General features: G+C 34.9%; 3 protein-coding genes across 3 annotated transcripts in view; 2 read left to right on the forward strand and 1 right to left on the reverse strand.

Annotated features, from left to right (window-relative positions):
• Positions 1-3,290, reverse strand: part of LOC138319925 (protein Spindly-like) — a 29,773-nt gene extending 26,483 nt beyond the window's left edge. Inside the window, exons 1-2 of the mRNA XM_069263041.1 lie at positions 3,170-3,290; positions 95-260 (exon numbers count right to left, since the gene is read on the reverse strand). The gene's annotated coding sequence lies outside the window, so the exon portion shown is untranslated. The remainder of the gene's footprint in view (positions 1-94; positions 261-3,169) is intronic.
• A 977-nt stretch (positions 3,291-4,267) lies between these two features.
• LOC138319936 (ankyrin repeat domain-containing protein 46-like) lies at positions 4,268-5,465 on the forward strand. The gene is made up of 2 exons (XM_069263049.1): positions 4,268-4,665; positions 4,939-5,465. Exons 1-2 carry the CDS (start codon positions 4,340-4,342, stop codon positions 5,216-5,218), a joined length of 606 nt encoding a protein of 201 aa, XP_069119150.1. The 5' UTR covers positions 4,268-4,339; the 3' UTR covers positions 5,219-5,465.
• Positions 5,466-13,321: 7,856 nt separating this feature from the next.
• LOC138319967 (proteasome subunit beta type-6-like) lies at positions 13,322-18,383 on the forward strand. Its single transcript, XM_069263076.1, has 6 exons — positions 13,322-13,461; positions 15,138-15,205; positions 16,279-16,410; positions 16,792-16,921; positions 17,442-17,586; positions 17,912-18,383. The coding sequence occupies exons 1-6, from the start codon at positions 13,372-13,374 to the stop codon at positions 18,040-18,042; spliced, it is 696 nt and encodes a 231-aa protein (XP_069119177.1). The 5' UTR covers positions 13,322-13,371; the 3' UTR covers positions 18,043-18,383.
• Positions 18,384-18,791: the final 408 nt, after the last annotated feature.

Consider the following 18,791-nt stretch of genomic DNA (forward strand, 5'->3'; position numbering starts at 1 on the left):
ACAGGTAATCACTATTATGCTAGACATCTGAGGGAGAAGGGCTAAAGGAGTGCTTGTCAAACAAATAATTGGTATCAATTTATGAAATACTCACCTTCAGTCAATAATGCAAATCATCAACTCCGTCGTCCCAACTCAACTCGGATCAAAACAACCGCCTTGCAATACTGACAGCCAATGAAAATCTTTGTAACATATAAGTCGGAAGTTCTCGGTCGATTCTAATAACTGAGTGCAGCACGACACCTCGTCCGGAGGATCTAGATATAAATATATATATTCTAGTACGCTAAATCTGTCTATACTATTAGACTTTTTATTTTTTCTGCCTAACAAAAGCACTTTTTTCTTGTTCCTATTCCTGTGAAAATTAAAAAAAAATAATACAGCTGCCGTATTTACTTTTTGTGGAAATAAACTTCAAAAATTATTACTCCCGTATATTTCTTACACATATGCATCCCCCGAAAGTAACTTTATTTTAAATGCAATCAAGCAGCATGCATATCTCTAATTAATACATGCCATATATTAGAGACCATGTGATGACGCAACTCTGGCCTGATGATTTCTGATACAGTAGATGATCGTCGTCAGAGCTATTATTCCGTTCCGTTCCGTTGACCTTAGTGTTGCAAACTATCCGGCGTAAAATGATACAATTGACATGTGTCAATATTCAGTTTCACATGTGTCAAGTAGTTTTCCAAGAAGATTCAGCAAAGTCCTATACATTTCTAACATAACACTGCTGGGTATTTAGATATCCATCTTCATATCTAAATTATGTTTGTTAGAAAGTTCCGCATTCCAAATAAGGCTATCTACTTTTCATAACGACAGAAATAGAATGTCACGTATTGTTTTCGCTTGATTTTTAACATTTTTTTGTGTAAATTAATAATAATTCATTCAGTTTCACGGTGTTTATTCTTATACGGCTGTTTGAACTTTGATCAAAACGCTAATACGGGATATGTAAATCAAATCTGGTGGTATTTATTTATGTGTTGCTTTGCCTTGGATTTTAGCGCCACTTCTAGTTGAGGAAACGTTCTAATCAGCAGCGTTGTTGAAATGAAATATTGGTTATAATTGCCAGAATAATATATTTACAAGTGGATATCATCCGATAAATATATATTAAGTTGAGTTTTGTGACGTGATCGTAAGTCGAACACCCTTGGTGTTCAGAACAGCAGTACGTCGAGATATGAAGACCACTATTAATCTAATGGGTACCGTCCGAGAGAGCACACTTTCTGCAGCATGCTTCCATTTCGATAATCTCGTTTTTTACCTTACGATACAGTACAAAGCAAATAAAGTACCTAACCTGCAATTCGATCGAGAGTCGGACGGATTTGACTTTGAGTCGGACAGTCCAGATTGCTTTGATATTACGTCGGACAATCGGATTAAGTTAACATTTTATACAATTCTGAATAAAAAATATTAGTCATTGATCATTAAATAAGAAATTTGTTGTTCATATTACTTTCGGTAATTGACATATCGCCAGCTGTCCTTTTGTATTGTGTATGCTACAACATTACATTTGTTCCGACTTTGAATAGATACACGTGCGTTTGCGGGCACGAGATGTGGCTATACTTCACTTTAAAATACATACAGTGTATATCTGGGAAATCAATAAATATAGCTTGTATAACAAATGAGCCTGACGAAATAGTTGTAGATATTTCATGGAATGAAAAACGAAAGAAACTGCGGTCAATTTTAATAAGGGAATGTATATTGATTTTGTTTCATACAATGCTTGAAATTGGGTTGTTATATGTTTTAACATAACATGTTCCTTGAAAGTATATTCAGTTATTTCTAAGATTCCAGGGAAAAAATATCAATGTTAGTAAAAGTTTAGAACATGACGTAATAAACCACGAAAGGGATCTGCAGTTCAAACGCGCTATGTATCGATGTTACGTAGTCAGACGTGGCGAGCACACTGGCCTTATCATTAAACAACTACATATGTATTTGCCTAATCTGAGTTTGTGTTTTATCGTGGTTGCATAAGTTGAATAAGGAGAGATGCCTGTCGCTCTAAACCCATTCTGAAATACACTGTACATTTTTGATGCTAGGAGACTTTGTCCTTTGCAAAGCACAAACATTTTCAGGAATTGACGATGGCCAACAGCAACTCCGGTGTTCCTAATAAACAGATGCAGAACCTGCTCCAATTACTTTAAAAAGAATTGAAAACTATACAATTAAAAGTGCTGTGTCCAAATTCCAGGATAAATGGATGGACAACATCATTTTCCCGCGCTAATCATGAGTCATGGCCATCCCAAATTAAAGTTTTTGTGTCTACATTGTAGCTTGTGTTGCCGATATTTTAGATAAATGATTCAGAGAATGAGTTTTGATATATATACCATTGATATGTCAGAGAAAATTGTCTTTTTGATGGAAGAGTAAAAATAATCGTGTATTGTGTACTCGATATCACTTCTTTGCTTTACAAAGTACAAATATGTAACTGCACAATCAACATAATGCCACCAATAAAATATGAGAAATTTTGGTATATTCATATTTTTAAATAGAAAATTTATTTATTGGGCTGCACACGTTTTCCACTAAATTAATGTGCGTTGCCCTACATTCTGATTAAAATTTTAAGAAAAACGCCAATGGTGACTTGAAACGAAACTTAAAAGACTGATTAGAAAATAAAAATAGACATTAAATATTTAAAAAATAAATATCAAAAAAAATAAGTGATGAAAGATTCAAACTTATATTATGAAAAGGGGTAATTACTGCAGCCTGTTATGCCTATATATCACACACATTCACTTGTATAATGATAAAATACACCGTCTGACTTATGATCGTTTTGAACATTTTTGGTGTCCGACTCAAGATCAAATCACGTTTGCGACTTTGAACCAAATTATCAGATGAAATGCTGTTTCTATTGTCAAAATGAAGATAATTCTGCATTTTTTTACACAAATCTTACAGTTCAACTTCAGCTTTAAATTTTATGGCGTAATAATCAAAAGAAATGACTTCTCATATCAGTTTGAAGTCACAAAACTTTACCCGCACTTATCGTGAAATGTACCGCTTTTGCTACTATTCTCGATCGGACTTGGCAAAATATGTAAACGAGAAAGTTATCAACGAGAGATACCTCTAGAAAGTCAATACTTCATTTAGCATGTAGACAACGTTTTTTGTAACGTGGTAACCGGAATTAGGACGGTAAGACGTGTTCAAAATGTCCGACTCAACTTTCGTGTCCGACTTTCTTCCCAACTCTTCAAAGTTCGCGCTACTTTTTCATGTTAAATAAGAGATCTTTTACAAGGGGAACAATCCATATTTTTAGTCTTGGTTCTTAGACGCTTAATTTACACTGGATTTTGGTTCGCCGTAAACAAGAGTTCATGTGAACGAGATCAATTAATCAACAAAAGGAACACGGGGTAGCAAACCAGAGAAGAACAGCCTGGCCACGGTCTATATTTTTATTAAGTGGGGAGCCCCTGTTTTGAGCCATGCATAAACAATTAAAAATCAAATATATTCTGAAATTGGTACATCCAATATGGAGGGTTTGATATAAGTTTCATTTTTTTCAAAAATAAACATAACAAAAATGGGTTAGAGATTACAATTCTGGGCTCCTCCGGAAGTGCGTCTTGACCGGAAATGCTAGCTTTACTTGAAGGAAAATCCATGGCGCGGGTTTTAGGCAAAAATATTGAAAAATCCACCTAATCGACCTATGAAATGAATTAGCTTATTTTGCCATTGTGATAGAAGTGCTCAATTTTAGGTAGGTCTTAAGAAAAAAATTGAGTACAATTTTCTGCAATTTTGGGCTAAAAATCATGACAGTTCAACTTCAGCTTTAAGTTTTATGGCGTAATAATCAAAAGAAATGACTTCTCATATCAGTTTGAAGTCACAAAACTTTACCCGCTCTTATCGTGAAATGTACCGCTTTGCTACTATTCTCGCGAGACACCTCTAGAAAGTCAATACTTCATTTAGCATGTAGACAACGATTTTTGTAACGTGGTAACCGGAATTAGGACGGTAAGACGTGTTCAAAATGTCCGACTCAACTTTCGTGTCCGACTTTCTTCCCAACTCTTCAAAGTTCGCGCTACTTTTTCATGTTAAATAAGAGATCTTTTACAAGGGGAACAATCCATATTTTTAGTCTTGGTTCTTAGACGCTTAATTTACACTGGATTTTGGTTCGCCGTAAACAAGAGTTCATGTGAACGAGATCAATTAATCAACAAAAGGAACACGGACAGAAGCTCAATGAAATGTATCTTGATGGCTCCAAATGGCTTATAGTACATTCGATGATTTAATATTTGAAATAATGGAAGCAGGAGGAGATCTTAGAGAAGCAGTGAACAACTTTGAGATTGAAAAAGCAGAAATTTTGTTAGAATCTGGACAGTATGACGTGAACGAGCAGGACGGATGTGGTAGGACTGTGTTGTTTATACCAGTATGTCGGGGACAGGCCGTTCTTGTGAAATTGTTAATCGAACACGGAGCTGACGTACGTGTTCTTGACAACAACGATAACTCGGCCTTGCATTGGTGTGGAAATACCGAGGTCTTGGAATTGTTGGTCGAATATGGCGGGGATATTTCCCAGCGGTTCGTATACTGTATCATACATATCATGTCACTGAATTATTGAGAGGGTAACGTTATCCTATTTTGACGGATAATACCTTACAGGTTTAAGTGTCAGCGTCATTACTTTGATATTTTTACATGAATTATCAGCTTATGATTTAGACTATTAATTTAACACACTTTATATTAGTTATTTTGCGTTTCTTGAAAGAAAATATATGATAGATGACATGTCTAAATTATGATGTGAATTTTTGATTATTGTTAAAATGGCTGTTTTCATTTTTACAGGAATAAACTTGGACTGACGCCAAGAGATATGGCTTCAAGGCGAGGAGTAGCCCCATATATACTTGATGTATTTTCTCACCTTGAGAAGCAAATGGTTAAAAAGAACACAACTAGACACAACATTTCCATTTTTCAGGAGTTTAGTGATGGTATTGGACTTCGCTATCTTTGCCTGTTAGTGGCAGGGATTTTCTTTTTGTCACTGCAGTTTGCTTACATCATCACTGGTGCTTCAAGACAGTTGGAGATATTGGAACCAATCACATTTTCTAGTGTATGATCTACAGGAATCCTAAAGGCAGTCCAGACAAATACGTTCAGAGGGGTTTACTAGTCATGCATTTTTTTTATCATCTAGTCAAATGTCAAGAGACTTCTAAAAAAATGCTGTTTTGTCTTGTTTTGTAATTAAAGTTAGTACATGTACTTCATTTAAAGCTGACAGTGCAAGTTGAAAACATTTGTGTTGAGATAAAAAAAAAATATGTATACAAGGTTTGCTTGTTATTAATTATTTCGACGATTAACAATAAAATTTCTTGAAAAGAAATGAAAAATAATTCAAATGGCTCAACTTGCATTGTCAGTTTGATCAGATTCTGCACGCAAGTAGAGAATTATTACTTATTATATAATGTACCAATATGACAACACATATGCTTAGCTTATTGGTTGGTAAAATATATTTATCTACTGTGTGTAGCAGGTCTTAACTAAGATGATTACCATTGACAGAAGCTGAGTTAATAGAGCCTCTGTCTGGATTTGGAAGGTCTTTGGTTTAAAAACTGATGTAATCACTACCTACAACAATAATGTGTACACTTTGTTGCAGTCCATTACACAAGTATGAACAGCTCATGATGACAATCAGTTGTGAACAGAAATTTCAAAAAATGCTTGCCTTGAAAATTTGTCAAAAGAATAAACACCATATAGAACTCTGACTCTAAATTGTGAAATTGAATAATGTAGGTTATTGAGACCTATTGTCTTGATTATTGACCTAATTAAAGCCATTTTGGTCTCTGTTACTGTATGTAATACAACTTTTCAATGAAACTTAAGTTTTAACCTTTGAACTTTGAAGCTGACAGTTTCAGTAGTTCTAATCCTATTGGAGACTGTATAATGTCAGTTTCTTATATTTATGTAGTAATTTATTAAACCTTGCAATCAATGTATGTTGTTAATGGATTTAAATTGATAATTTCACAGATGAAGAAATCATATATATATATATACTAGGGGGTCAATGCAACCTCGAATCCCAGTGTCTAAACTCCACTACACTCCATTTAATCAATGATGGGGTCGTGGTACATAGCTTTAGCAGAATTATATATATTACATCTGGAACATAAATTCATTTCAATGAATGCAACAGCAACATGTATATATCATTCAATTAAATGTTAATGTATTGAGTTTGTTGGTTTGTTTTGTATTTTATCGTTGATTTAATGATAACCACTGCTCAATACCAATGTTCTCAAAATACATAAAATTAGAGGTACATATATAAACTTATATGAGTTGGTCTATCTAAATATCTTATAAACAGCCTGGGTCATTTAAGGACTGACAGAACGGTGGAGGAGAGCCAGAGTACCCTGGAAACGAGCTCGACCATTCTGAGAGTATTGGTGAAACAGTGACCCCTGCCAGTTCCCACAAACTATCATAATGACCATTACCTATTTTAAAGGTCCACTACCTTTCCGAAACGCTTTTTTAAATATGAATGTAGAACGAGGTCAATGATTTTATAGAATCGCCAAAGTTATTTATTATCCTTAGATAGTTTTAGTAATGATTTATTTCGTCTGTGATATACAGTCAAGATCAGATGTGTAGAAGTATAGAATAGAATAGAATATAGAAAATTTCCAGTATAGGAACTGCTTACTTTCTGTACACCGAACTCATAAATTTATAGTTTAAGTGGTTAAGTTCACATTCCGGTAATGGTAGCATTAAAAATAGTATTTCCTGCTTTTTCCAATTATTATCCACTTTTATTTTTAAAGCAGTTTATGTAGGGTGCTGAAACGATTTCTTAGGGTAGACTGTTCCATTGTTTCGCCGTTCTTATTGTGAAATTGTTACTACGTAAAAGTGTCTTGAATTTCTGTGGGATGACCATTTTTGTATTTCCTCTGCTACTATGGCTAGCTACAACATTTCCCCATAGTTTTAAGAAAGTGCATGCCTCTTTATCATAAATGTCATTTGTTATTTTGTACAATTCAATCATGCCCCTTCTTATTCTTCTATTTGACAGCGTGGAGAGCGTTTGAGTCTTTCTGTATAATTTAAACTGTTAATTCCCGAAAAACTTTTTGTTGTCGTACGCTGCATCGCTTCTAGTCTGTCGATATTCTTGATTTTGTAGGGAACCCACACCGAACTTGCGTAGTCTAGGGCCGTTTTCGATTATACGGTTTGACTGGTTGGACCTTGTTGTTCGTTTATTAATTAAAGACGGACATGGTGATATTGTATTGTTTTCAGACAAAGCCCTCACAGGCCTGTATCAAAAACTGCAGGTCCGTCAGGATTTAAACTTAAAATAATGACTTTAATCAACGGTCGAACCGGTTGTTCCGAATAAACGAAAACGACCTAGTTGTTGTATCAAACTTTTAAACAGCGGGATTCATTATTTTTTATCAATGAATTTAAATGTTCTTCGTAAAACACCAAATATTTGCTTTGTCTTTTTTTTATCTTTTCACTTATATGTTCATCAAAGTTTAGTTCTGTATCGATTATTACTCCGATATCTTTCTCATTTTTCGTAAGATTCAGTTCGTTCAAGATGTTTGTATATGATCCTGATGCTCCGGCTATTGGTCGTTGATTCTTGCCTATATGCATGTGTTTACACTTTTCAGGACCCATTCGCAACAGCCTTGGCCAAGTATCACTTCAGGTCTCCATCGTATTTATATTATCTTGCAGTGTTTCTTCGTCCTCGCTCTTTGTAATTATTTTAAAAAGATTTGTGTCTGCGAACAGACATATCCGAATTCACTATTTCTTAGGGATCACAAAGAGTAGAGGACCAAGAACTGAACCTTGTGGAATTCCTGACGCTACATCTGTCCATTCAGAATGTATTTCTTTTAACAAAACACGTTGTTTGCACCCTTCTAAGAGCCTTCTTATCCAATGGACAGCTGGATTTGAATTGCTTATTAACTAAGCGTCTATGTGGTACGGTGTCAAAGGCCTTCTGATAATCCATGTACACACAGTCCACTCCAAATCCTTTATCTGTATAGCCTCTGTCCATTTATCCAAAAAAAATTGAAGTGAAGCTGACCTTCCCGTTATGAAACCGTATTGTCGTGATGAAAATAGGTTGTTTGAGCACATGTATTTGTTGACGTGCCTCTGTATTATTGTTCCCACAACTAAAGTATCTATGTTACTTTTGTGTCCCACGATGGTCCTCGTACTTTGCACGTGAATTTCCCCGATGGGGTTTGTTTGTTTGTTTGTTTGTTTGATTCAATTAACGTCCTATTAACAACTAGGGTCATGTAAGGACGACCTCCCATGTATGCTGTGTATTGCGTGTATGTAGTGAAAGGTGCGTGTTTTGGGAGATTGCGGTATATTCGTGTTGTGTCTTCTTGTATAGTGGAACTATTGTCCTTTTTATAGTGCTATGTCACTGAGGCATGCCGCCGAAGACACCAAGCAACATACCCCACCCGGTCACATTATACTGACAACGGTCCCCGATGGGTTCTGGTCCCGTTTCTCTTTTGCCTCCTTCCACAATTTATCTTCTTGTTCGCTTTCCGCCTTTGTGGGGTTGTTGCTTATTTAACAGGAGATTTTTTTTGTTCTCCCCGAGACTTTTATATTCCTAAACAGAAACTTGCTAGTATCCGTTTTGTGGAAGGATACCAATACCGGCCTGTGTTTACATCTGTCCTGTAGATCATCAGCTTTGCTATATCTACCAAGTCGAATGATTTTCTCAGTATCTCTTCCGGACTTAGCATTGCATGTATCCAGGATGATGGTCACTTGTTCCGTGTCATGCGCTATCCTGTCTTTCCTTGCGTTTACACCATTTACCTCGTGCTGCATTGGGTTTATAATCTCATAAACTAAGCAAAGTAAGAGGTTAATCCTTAATTATTGAACTTTTTGTCTGATTTACACTCAATCTTTCACTGTGTTTTACAACCATCTGTAGTGTCTTCTTCATCACCAACTTTTATAAGTGTAGTAATTCGCTGTCCCTTTGGTTTAGCTCTAGATTCCTTGACTTCTTGGTGGTTTGTGTTCATCTGTACCTAGAAGTACAGTACTAGGCCATCGGTCTGACTTGTGGTCTTTTGCAAACCTTGTTTGGTGTGACTTTCCTCTGATTCGTGTAAATTGTCTGTTCAGACACTGTATCAACTGGTATCTTCTGAACAATATACTCTGCCTTAACGCTTGTTAACATCAAGGTTTTTTCACAGATTCTGAAATGTCAAAATATGAAATTATGGAGGTTTTCATTTTTTGCCTGATACAGAAATCTAATTCTACAATGAAGGTAATTTGTATTTAATTGAAAATGATTTAAAGGAAGAGTGTCAATTTTGACCCTCTGGTGGTCATGACCGATAAGAATTATTTTTTGTTTACGGATACCCTGGGGTTAGGACGTCATGCTATGACATATTGTCAGTCAGTTATATGGGGTTAAACAGGGAGGTCAATTTTCTGTTTTGTCCAATATTGTTGGAACCAAATGATATTTTTGAATGATTTTTCATAAATTACAATACATTAATATGTTGAGAATAAAACAAATTGTAAAATATAACTTTAGTGTCAAAAATAGTTCAAAGTAACCTTATTTTGTAAATTGTCAATTTTGCAAGAATAAAGTTCATCTGGTGCCATAATATACCAGAAAAAAATGTTATGTATCAACATACATGTACAGCTGAGGTGACAAGCAATATACAAGCAACATGTGCAACACTACCAATGCCCATCTAGGTTATAATATGCTTATCACAAGTGATTTATGATTGTCCTCCCTTTTCAAATAAGGAATGCCATCCACCCCATCGTGTTAGAAATTTGGTATATTCACTTTTTGATTTATATAGAAACTTTTCGATCTCATAGTATAGACATATATGAGATTTACAAACAAACAGTGTTTTTCTTAATTCTACAGTGATATACGTGTTGTTTTAAAAGTAGTAGCATCATGCTAATCATATTGTTGTGGCGACCTTGTAAGCCAAGCCGTATTGATAACGAAGAAAAACTAACATTAAAAGTAGTTTTTTCACAAAGCCATTTCTCAACTTCCATAAGAAGCTTGGTAATTATTGAACATTCGTAAAATAATATAATATTCATTCCCGCAAAAAGTACATAGCAGGGAGTCCAACACTTTATTCATCGTCGGTGACCCACAGTTGATTGCACTGAAAATTCGATGGACCAGACGATAGTGTAGCCATCTGAAATTTGTATTATGTATTTGTTTGAAAATATTGCTGTGGGTTATCTTCATCTCATAATCTCAGTGTCAAATCCCAAGTCACGTGTTCATTTTACTTGGTAGGATTTGTCATTTGACGAATCGTAAATTTGAATTAAAGTTTTGTATATATAATTCTCTTTCCAGGTCCATCTAAAATGATGCTGTCTAAAAAGTATGAGAAAAATGGGGGGGGGGGGGGATTGGTTGCTTGGTTGTTACAATGTTGGTATTTTCTTTTAAAGATGAAAAAGATTTGATACTTGCCTTCTTTAATCCTTCAAATAAAGTAAAAGGAGGTTGTAATTGATAAATGATAAAATTGACAAAATATGGGATAAGAAAAAAACACATCATGAATAGTTAGTATACGTTTGTTATATGTCAATTCCTCCAGTATACTGTATTTTATAAATAGCAGTAAGAGAGTTGAACGGTTGAACCATAATGGTTCCTTTAAACCTTTAAAATATACATCATTAGGGGGGGTCGGGGTTATTTTATCTCTTAAAGTATATGAGAAACCTCCTTCCAGAATATATTGCAAGTTCTTTTTATATCAATTCAAAAAAATTATCATCCCCCGTGTTAGACAAATGAAGTTCAATTTCGTGATCATGATCCTCCAGTAGAAGACATGCCCAATTACAGAATGCAATATGGACAACCAGGGCTCTAGGGAAACCTACATATGAAATGTGAGTACAGTCCCTTCAGTACTTTCTGAGAAATAGCGGTAACAAGAATTGTTAAGGCCCGGTCCCACTGTCTTTTAAGAAGATTTGCGAATGCATTGCGCACAAAATCGGCTGATATTCGCTTAAACATACGCAATATTCGTAAATCGTACTTGTATCGTTTAGTTTAAACATATTTTATTGAAACAAAAGTATTTGGCACAAGTTATTTCAACTTATATAAAGCCCTCTCCAACAATATTACAAATATACATAATCAACATTTGAAGATGGTAGACTTAAAATGTTATTCAGAAACGAAATCTCATGCATACTCAAAATCAATGTAAACATAGAATAAACGTAGTACATTAGTTTTAAACATACAATGTACATTTCCATTTTTCTTACATACTCCATGAGAATGTATTTTTGAGTTTCATTAATAATAAATTCATTATCGTTATATGTTAAGTTAGAATACCGAACAACAAGGTTTGTAGGCTGAGTGGTATATAACCGTTTAAATTTCAGTAAAGCTCTACACGTTGCCGAGCATATAAGTTACAATTTAAAAATAATGATATGCGTCTTCACATTCAAAACCACATGCACAGCTTTGGTCGTCAGAAAGATTTACTCTGAACAGGTCATATTTTAGGAAACTGGATTTATTTCTTAGTCTGCAGTGCAAGAAATTATTTTTCCGGTCACCAAGGAGAAATACGTATGACGGACAAGAATTATGTTTTTTTACGGAGAGTATCTCTAAAAGTGCTAAATCTGTTTGTCTGTCTAATATAAGTATCTAAACTGTTCCAGAGCCTTATAGTTAATGGAAAGAATGACATATTAGTTGTTTCCAGATGGTTATAGGGTAAAGTGTAATTTTCGGGGTCTCCTTGTCTGAATCTAGTGTTTTCAGAACTTACAGGAGGGAGTAGAGTAGAAAGATATGAGGCTGTTAGTCCATTTTGTACTTTGAAAAATTAGTTCATTTTACGTCTAAATCTGCGGTCAGATAACGTTTCCCAGCTCGTTTCAGAATAAAGAGATTGCCTACTAGTATATGAAGGTAGTCCTGTTACTATCCTAGCAGCTCCTAGTTGAATTTTCTCTAATTTGTCAGCATCAGCAACACTATATATGCCAATCTCACAATTCACAGTAATACTCTAAAGTTGGTAGTATATATGTTCTATAGATCTTGTTCAGTGTGTTACGATTTAAAAGATACTTTAATTTTCTTAAGATACCAACTAGTTTTGAAGCTTGTTTAGATACATGATTAATGTGGTAGCTCCATTTACAGTTTGAATCAATAAATACACCTAGGTGTTTATGTTGGTCAACAAAGTCTACACTTACGTTATCTAAGTTGATGTCAATAATATTAGAAATCAGCAGAGCGTCTGTTTTGGATGGATTGAATTTAACTATCCATTCATTCGCCCAAGTTTGGATAGAAGAAAGATCGTTATAAATTTTATTTTCGTTGACTAAAGGAGATTCATCTGAACATAGTAGTGAAGTATCATTGGCAAATAGTTTTGAAATACAATCAAGATTATTGGTTATATCATTAATATACAAGATGAAGGGACCGAGGACTGAGCCTTGTGGCACTCCTGCATTAGTTTTCTTTACAGAAGATCTGCTGTTTCCTACGAAAACCTGTTGCCGTCTGTCAGTAATATAGTCAACTAACCAGTCTAGTAACATACCAGAAATACCATAACTCATTAGTTTCACTTCCAGCCCCTTCTGGTTGAAAACCTGATTGATATCTACTGAGTAGAGCCGTAGATTTCCACGCCGGAGACCCGGGTTCGATTCCTGGTCAAGTTGGGGCACTCGACAGGAATGTGTATTTTCCCTGTTCTTCTACAGTAGAGCATCCGTTATCGTATTTCCTTTCATGATTTTTGAAATATCCGCTTTTGTTCGTCATAAAATTGCTCTACGTTATAAGTATATCCGTAATTCATACCGAGAAATTTGTTTGAAATTTTGTTGCGGATGGTGGGCTAAAAATGGGCTAAAAAGCAAATGAAAATGAAAGTTTCAGATTATCTCTTCACTCTCTAGAAACCATTTTTATGTTTTAATGTCGCTGAATGCCAAAATGACAATAATGATATATAGCCTACGTATTTTGAAAATGCTAGTGTATCGATGCTAGACAGGAAATAGTATTTTATACGTAGTTATCGTTCTTGTGTAACTCTTCAGTCAAAATTAAAAATGGCAACCATGACTAGCGTATTACAACCCGGCATGTTTTCGTCTGATTTGTCTTGTCCTGACTGGCTTAATGCTGAACATGAAACTGGCGTAAGTATTCATTGAATGAATATATGCCAAAATTCACGTCCATCAAATCATTTTTTTTTGTCAGTCGAGCACGTCATTTCCAGTAACTATGCTAGATTTTGTGTACCAATGAGCCGAACATTGTGCTAAACTCTGGCTTGAAAGCCATGAAAGGCCGCTTGTTGATATTCATTTAGACCATAATCAGTGCTTTATATGTTGGTTTTGGTCAAACTACGTGTACAAGAAATATAACTGATATAATGATCTCATAATAACATATAAGAAAACATTACTGTATTGGTCAATAAATGATAGCCTATTTGTCAACGCTCATGTGATAAAATTCCTCATTAAAATCCTCCTAGGTCATTCAGCTCGAATAGTAGAGCATACCCAACCTGTATTTTGTTGGTAGATAATGACATAGGTAGAAGTCAACTCTCTGGATTAGCTTACAACTTAATGATAAACTGAAATAAAAAATATTATTTTGTTAAATACAAAAGTGATTTGTTCTGATAGCACTATTTTAATATTAATTGTATTGGAATTTACGACGTTTACTCTAATAGCGATTCTTCAACTTTTCTTTTTTATTTCTTTCCCATTTTGCATTTCCTTTTAACAAGATTGGGGACACTCTCTTTTAAGCAGGATAGTCCTGCATTTAAGTAACAGTCCTGTATTTGAGGGATAATTTTGTTACGCAAATGCAGGATTATGTGAAATGAAAGTGGATAAAAATGCTTTTAAAATTTGTATCAAAAAAGGGCGTCATAATTTTCAGATAGCTATATAGCTGATTGAAGACTTCATGTTTTTGTGTATGAACTATTGAATTCTATTACCAGGTATCTCACTTTGTAAGAAAGTGACAATTTAGGTGCTCTCCATAGACTAAAGTGTATAGCCATCAGCGAAATTTAGTGCAAATGTCAAAATTGATTGACTTCTACCTGTGTTCTATATATTTTTAACCCCATAGTATGCAATAGAGGTGATTTTGTTTGTGACTTTCATAAACATTTAGATAATAAAATATGTTTCCATTTGAGTAATAATGTGGAAAGTGGTGATGCCATGTAAAAATTCTGACATCCTTTCTTGATAACAATATTTAAAATAACTATCAGTTTTCATTTCACCGAATCCTGCATATACAGGAGTGTCCCCAATCAATTTCACCGAATCCTGCATATACAGGAGTGTCCCCAAGCTGTTTAAAGATGCTCCACCACCGACAGAGCATAAATGATACCCATCATTTTATCAATAATTGGTGTTTTATCGTATATATATATATAATTAATACAAAAAAAATAATGTAAAATAATTTATTTTGCTTTCAGTGCATGCGCAATCAGTACTACATTCCCTATAGGACATAGTGCCACATATTTTTTTGGGGGATGCAATTAATTATCTTGAATATTTTTATCTTGAAGTAAAATTAGAAGCTCAAACTTTTCAATGGTGTAAAGTAAGTAAGAAAAATACTAAATCGTCTGCTCCTGTTTGTGATATAGAAAAATTACCATTTTTTAGCGTTGGAGCATCTTTAAGAAATATAAATTTAAAGTATACTGTATATATTGTTATATAATACATTTAGCTGAAGATATCACAGGAAAATATGCTAGTCCATTTTGACACTACTCACTGTGTTCTTGATTGTACACATCCTTTATTTTCAGACTACTATTATGGCTGTACAGTTTGATGGGGGAGTGGTGATAGGCGCTGATTCCAGAACCACAACGGGGTAAAATCTTTATGATGAACAATATCAAAATTATGCAATGATTAATAATGAATGAGTTAAAATGTAAGGTCATTTGTGTTAGATTTTATTTTTGTAGTGGAAGGATATGTAAAGGACATGTAGTAAAACTTAAATAGGAAAAAATGTGCACTGTCTGATGAGGATTTAATGATCTATTATTTACATTAATAAGAGATCCCAGAGGGATCTTGGCGCCAACCAAAGAATGATCTACGTCTGATAATGGAAAGATGGATCTTTTCTCTGCTTTTCAAACTTTTACTAAAAACTACATACAAAATTTGAGAAAGATCCTTTCATTGCTTTATGAGATACATGTATATCGCAGTAACAAACTTCAATTATTAAAATCCAAGATGGCTACCTGCCGGCTTCTTGTTCATCGATTGGTCCCAAAATGCAATATGCACAACTAAGGTCCTAACGCAGCCTAAACATGAAATCTGAGACAGATCACTACAACACTTTCTGAGAAATAGCAGTAACAAATTTCAACTATCAAAATCGAAGATGGTGCCCTGTCAGCCATCTTGTTCACCGATCAGTCCCAACATGCAATATGCACAACAAGGGACCTAGGGGAACCTACATATACAATTTGAGACGATTGCTTCAGCACTTTCTGAGAAATAACGGTAACAAATTTTAATTGTCAAAATCCAACTGGTCCCAAGCTGCAATATGCACTTTCTGAGAAATAGTTGTGCACTTTCTGAGAAATAGTTGTAACAAGAATTGTTAACGGATGGACGGACAGACGGACAGACGAAGAACCATGGACGAAAGGCAATTTGAGTAGCCCACCATCTGATGATGGTGGGCTAAAAATGTATTTATATCATCATCGAAGAAAGCAATTGCTTAAGCAAGTTCTCTTCTGTCTGTGAAGTGATTTATATGTGGGAGCTTTGGAGCTGAGGAAAAATCATCAGAGTCTGCAGTATGCATATGTCAATGGAGATTATTGATGGAAAATGATTAATGTATAAATGACATATTCAACGTTCCTATGATGAATGTTAAATATTGTACAAAGTTATGTATATTTTCAGTGCGTACATTGCAAACCGAGTGACAGACAAGCTGACAAAGGTCACAGACAGGATTTACTGCTGTAGGTCAGGGTCTGCAGCAGATACCCAGGCTATCGCAGACATTGTAACATACCATCTCAACTTCCACAAGTAAGGAATTACTCTACTACACCAAATTTCATAATTCAGAAAAAAATATAATGCGTGAATTAATCTACCAGAGAAATGATGGATAGGTTGTGAATTTTTTAGCATTACTAAGACTCGATTCACACAGATAACTTTCAATTTTTAAGGTCATTCACAATATGTTATTCTTTCTTGAGAAATGTAGAAAAAAATAGCATATAAATACGTATCTAAATTTCTTAAAGCAGTACATTTTTCATATCCCAGTCTAAAACTAGCAAGTGAAATATTAAAATATGAAATTGAACCAATATAGGTAATACAATGGATTTTCAATTCGTGAGAAGGAAAAAAACTGACTACAGATGAATTATTGTTTTATATTTGATATTGCACCTACAGAATGGAGCACGGTGAGGAACCTCCAGTGAAGGTGGCAGCTAATGTATTCAGGGACCTGTGTTACAGCTACAGAGATAGTCTGTCTGCTGGTATCATTGTCGGTGGATGGGATAAACAGGAGGGTGGACAGGTAAGTCTGTCTGGGGTAAACAGGAGGGTGGACAGGTAAGTCTGTCTGGGGTAAACAGGAGGGTGGACAGGTAAGTCTGTCTGGGGTAAACAGGAGGGTGGACAGGTAAGTCTGTCTGGGGTAAACAGGAGGGTGGACAGGTAAGTCTGTCTGGGCTAAACAGTAGGGCGGACAGGTAAGTCTGTCTGGTGAAGAAGATCAATAAGTGTGACCTACATTTGACCTTGATCTCCATTTCATAAAGCTTGTACAAATTTGAAATCGTTCCTTTTAACTTCTACAAATTTACTTTTATACAGATTGATTACTTTTATACAGATTGATTAAAATATCCGGCATTGATAGGAAGGTAACTGTGATGAAATACACAATGAGTAAAGAAAATTTAAAGATATTTTTTTTTTATCTATTTTTTTTATATTATTTGATTAGAAAACTTCACCTTATTGATGTTGTTATCAAGATGACTTGAAGTTGGACATTAATATGTTGTTAATGAAGAATGTGATTATTTCCACAGGTATTTACAGTACCACTAGGAGGGATGTTGACCAGGATGCCGTTTGCTACAGGTGGATCTGGTAGTACCTACATCTATGGCTATGTAGACTCCAACTACAAAGAGAACATGTCTAAGGAGGAGTGTTTAAAATTCGTATCAAATGGTAAGCCTTAAATCTTGGAATCAGTTAACATAAAGTGTTAACTTTTTGTTTAAAGGTGGATGGTGGACACCTATCTTTCAAAAATTTCAAAGTCCAACGTAAATGGGTATGAGGACGCTCTAACAAATCGGTTTAGCTCAACTTAAGCCTGTTAAGAATATAGTGGTATGATGGCAGTGCTTCATCTGTCATGTTTTAACATTAAATTTTCCAGGTTTCAGATATTGATTTGTCTGCTTTGGAAACAGTCCTCCAGTATTTAATCTTATTTCTTTCGACGGGGTAGATTTTGGTCATATTTTACTCACTGTTGTGTTAATTGTAGGTCTGGCCTTGGCAATGAGTCGAGATGGGTCTAGCGGAGGAGTGATCAGGATGGCTTGTATCAACAAGGAAGGAGTGGAACGCTTCGTCATGACTGGGGACCAAATACCAAAGTTTTACGAAACTTATTGATCTTACTTCTCATCATTGGATTCCATCCACTGCCATCTCATCATCTTTAGGAATTACATGAGAAAAAGGACAGGTGTATGTGAAGTTTTATGTACCCTGAACATTTTGGGATGGAGGCAAATATTATGCTTTCTTATCTAATGTGTAAAGGTATTGAATAATAAGACACCTGCACACAAGAGGAGCAGAATTGAATTTGACAGATGAGAAAAGAATAACTTATTGACCATTACGATGATAGTGCTAAGGGCTGTTGATTTGGACATTCAAGTGCTTCATGTATGTCATCGATTTCATGTCAGTTTGGAAATTGTTCCACGAGAATAAATATGTTAACCTGATCATTTCATGTGTTCATGTGTAAAATGATTTTAGATTGATAAAAAAATTGTTTTGTGTCCTGTAATCAGCTACTGTAAAACAAATTTCTTTCACCTGTGATTTACTTTCGTATATTTCACAATCCAAGTACCGTATTTTTGCGCATATAGTGCGCACTTTTTTTCATAAATTATCAAGCCAAAAGTTGGGGTGCGCACTATACGCAGGTACAAGGCATGGCCAGGTCCTGGGTCATGATCACCGACCGACAGGTCCCAGCTAAAGAGTGCAGTAACATTTTGTACATGTTGTCGTGATAGGGTTATGATTAAATACTTGGATCTTTAAGTCAATGATTCAAAAATGAATTTTTAAATCCTTTCGTTTTTAATCTTTAAGTCAATGATTCAAAAATGAATTTTTAAATC

The sequence above is a fragment of the Argopecten irradians genome, chromosome 1, assembly GCF_041381155.1.
Source record: "Argopecten irradians isolate NY chromosome 1, Ai_NY, whole genome shotgun sequence".
NCBI lineage: Eukaryota > Metazoa > Mollusca > Bivalvia > Pectinida > Pectinidae > Argopecten > Argopecten irradians.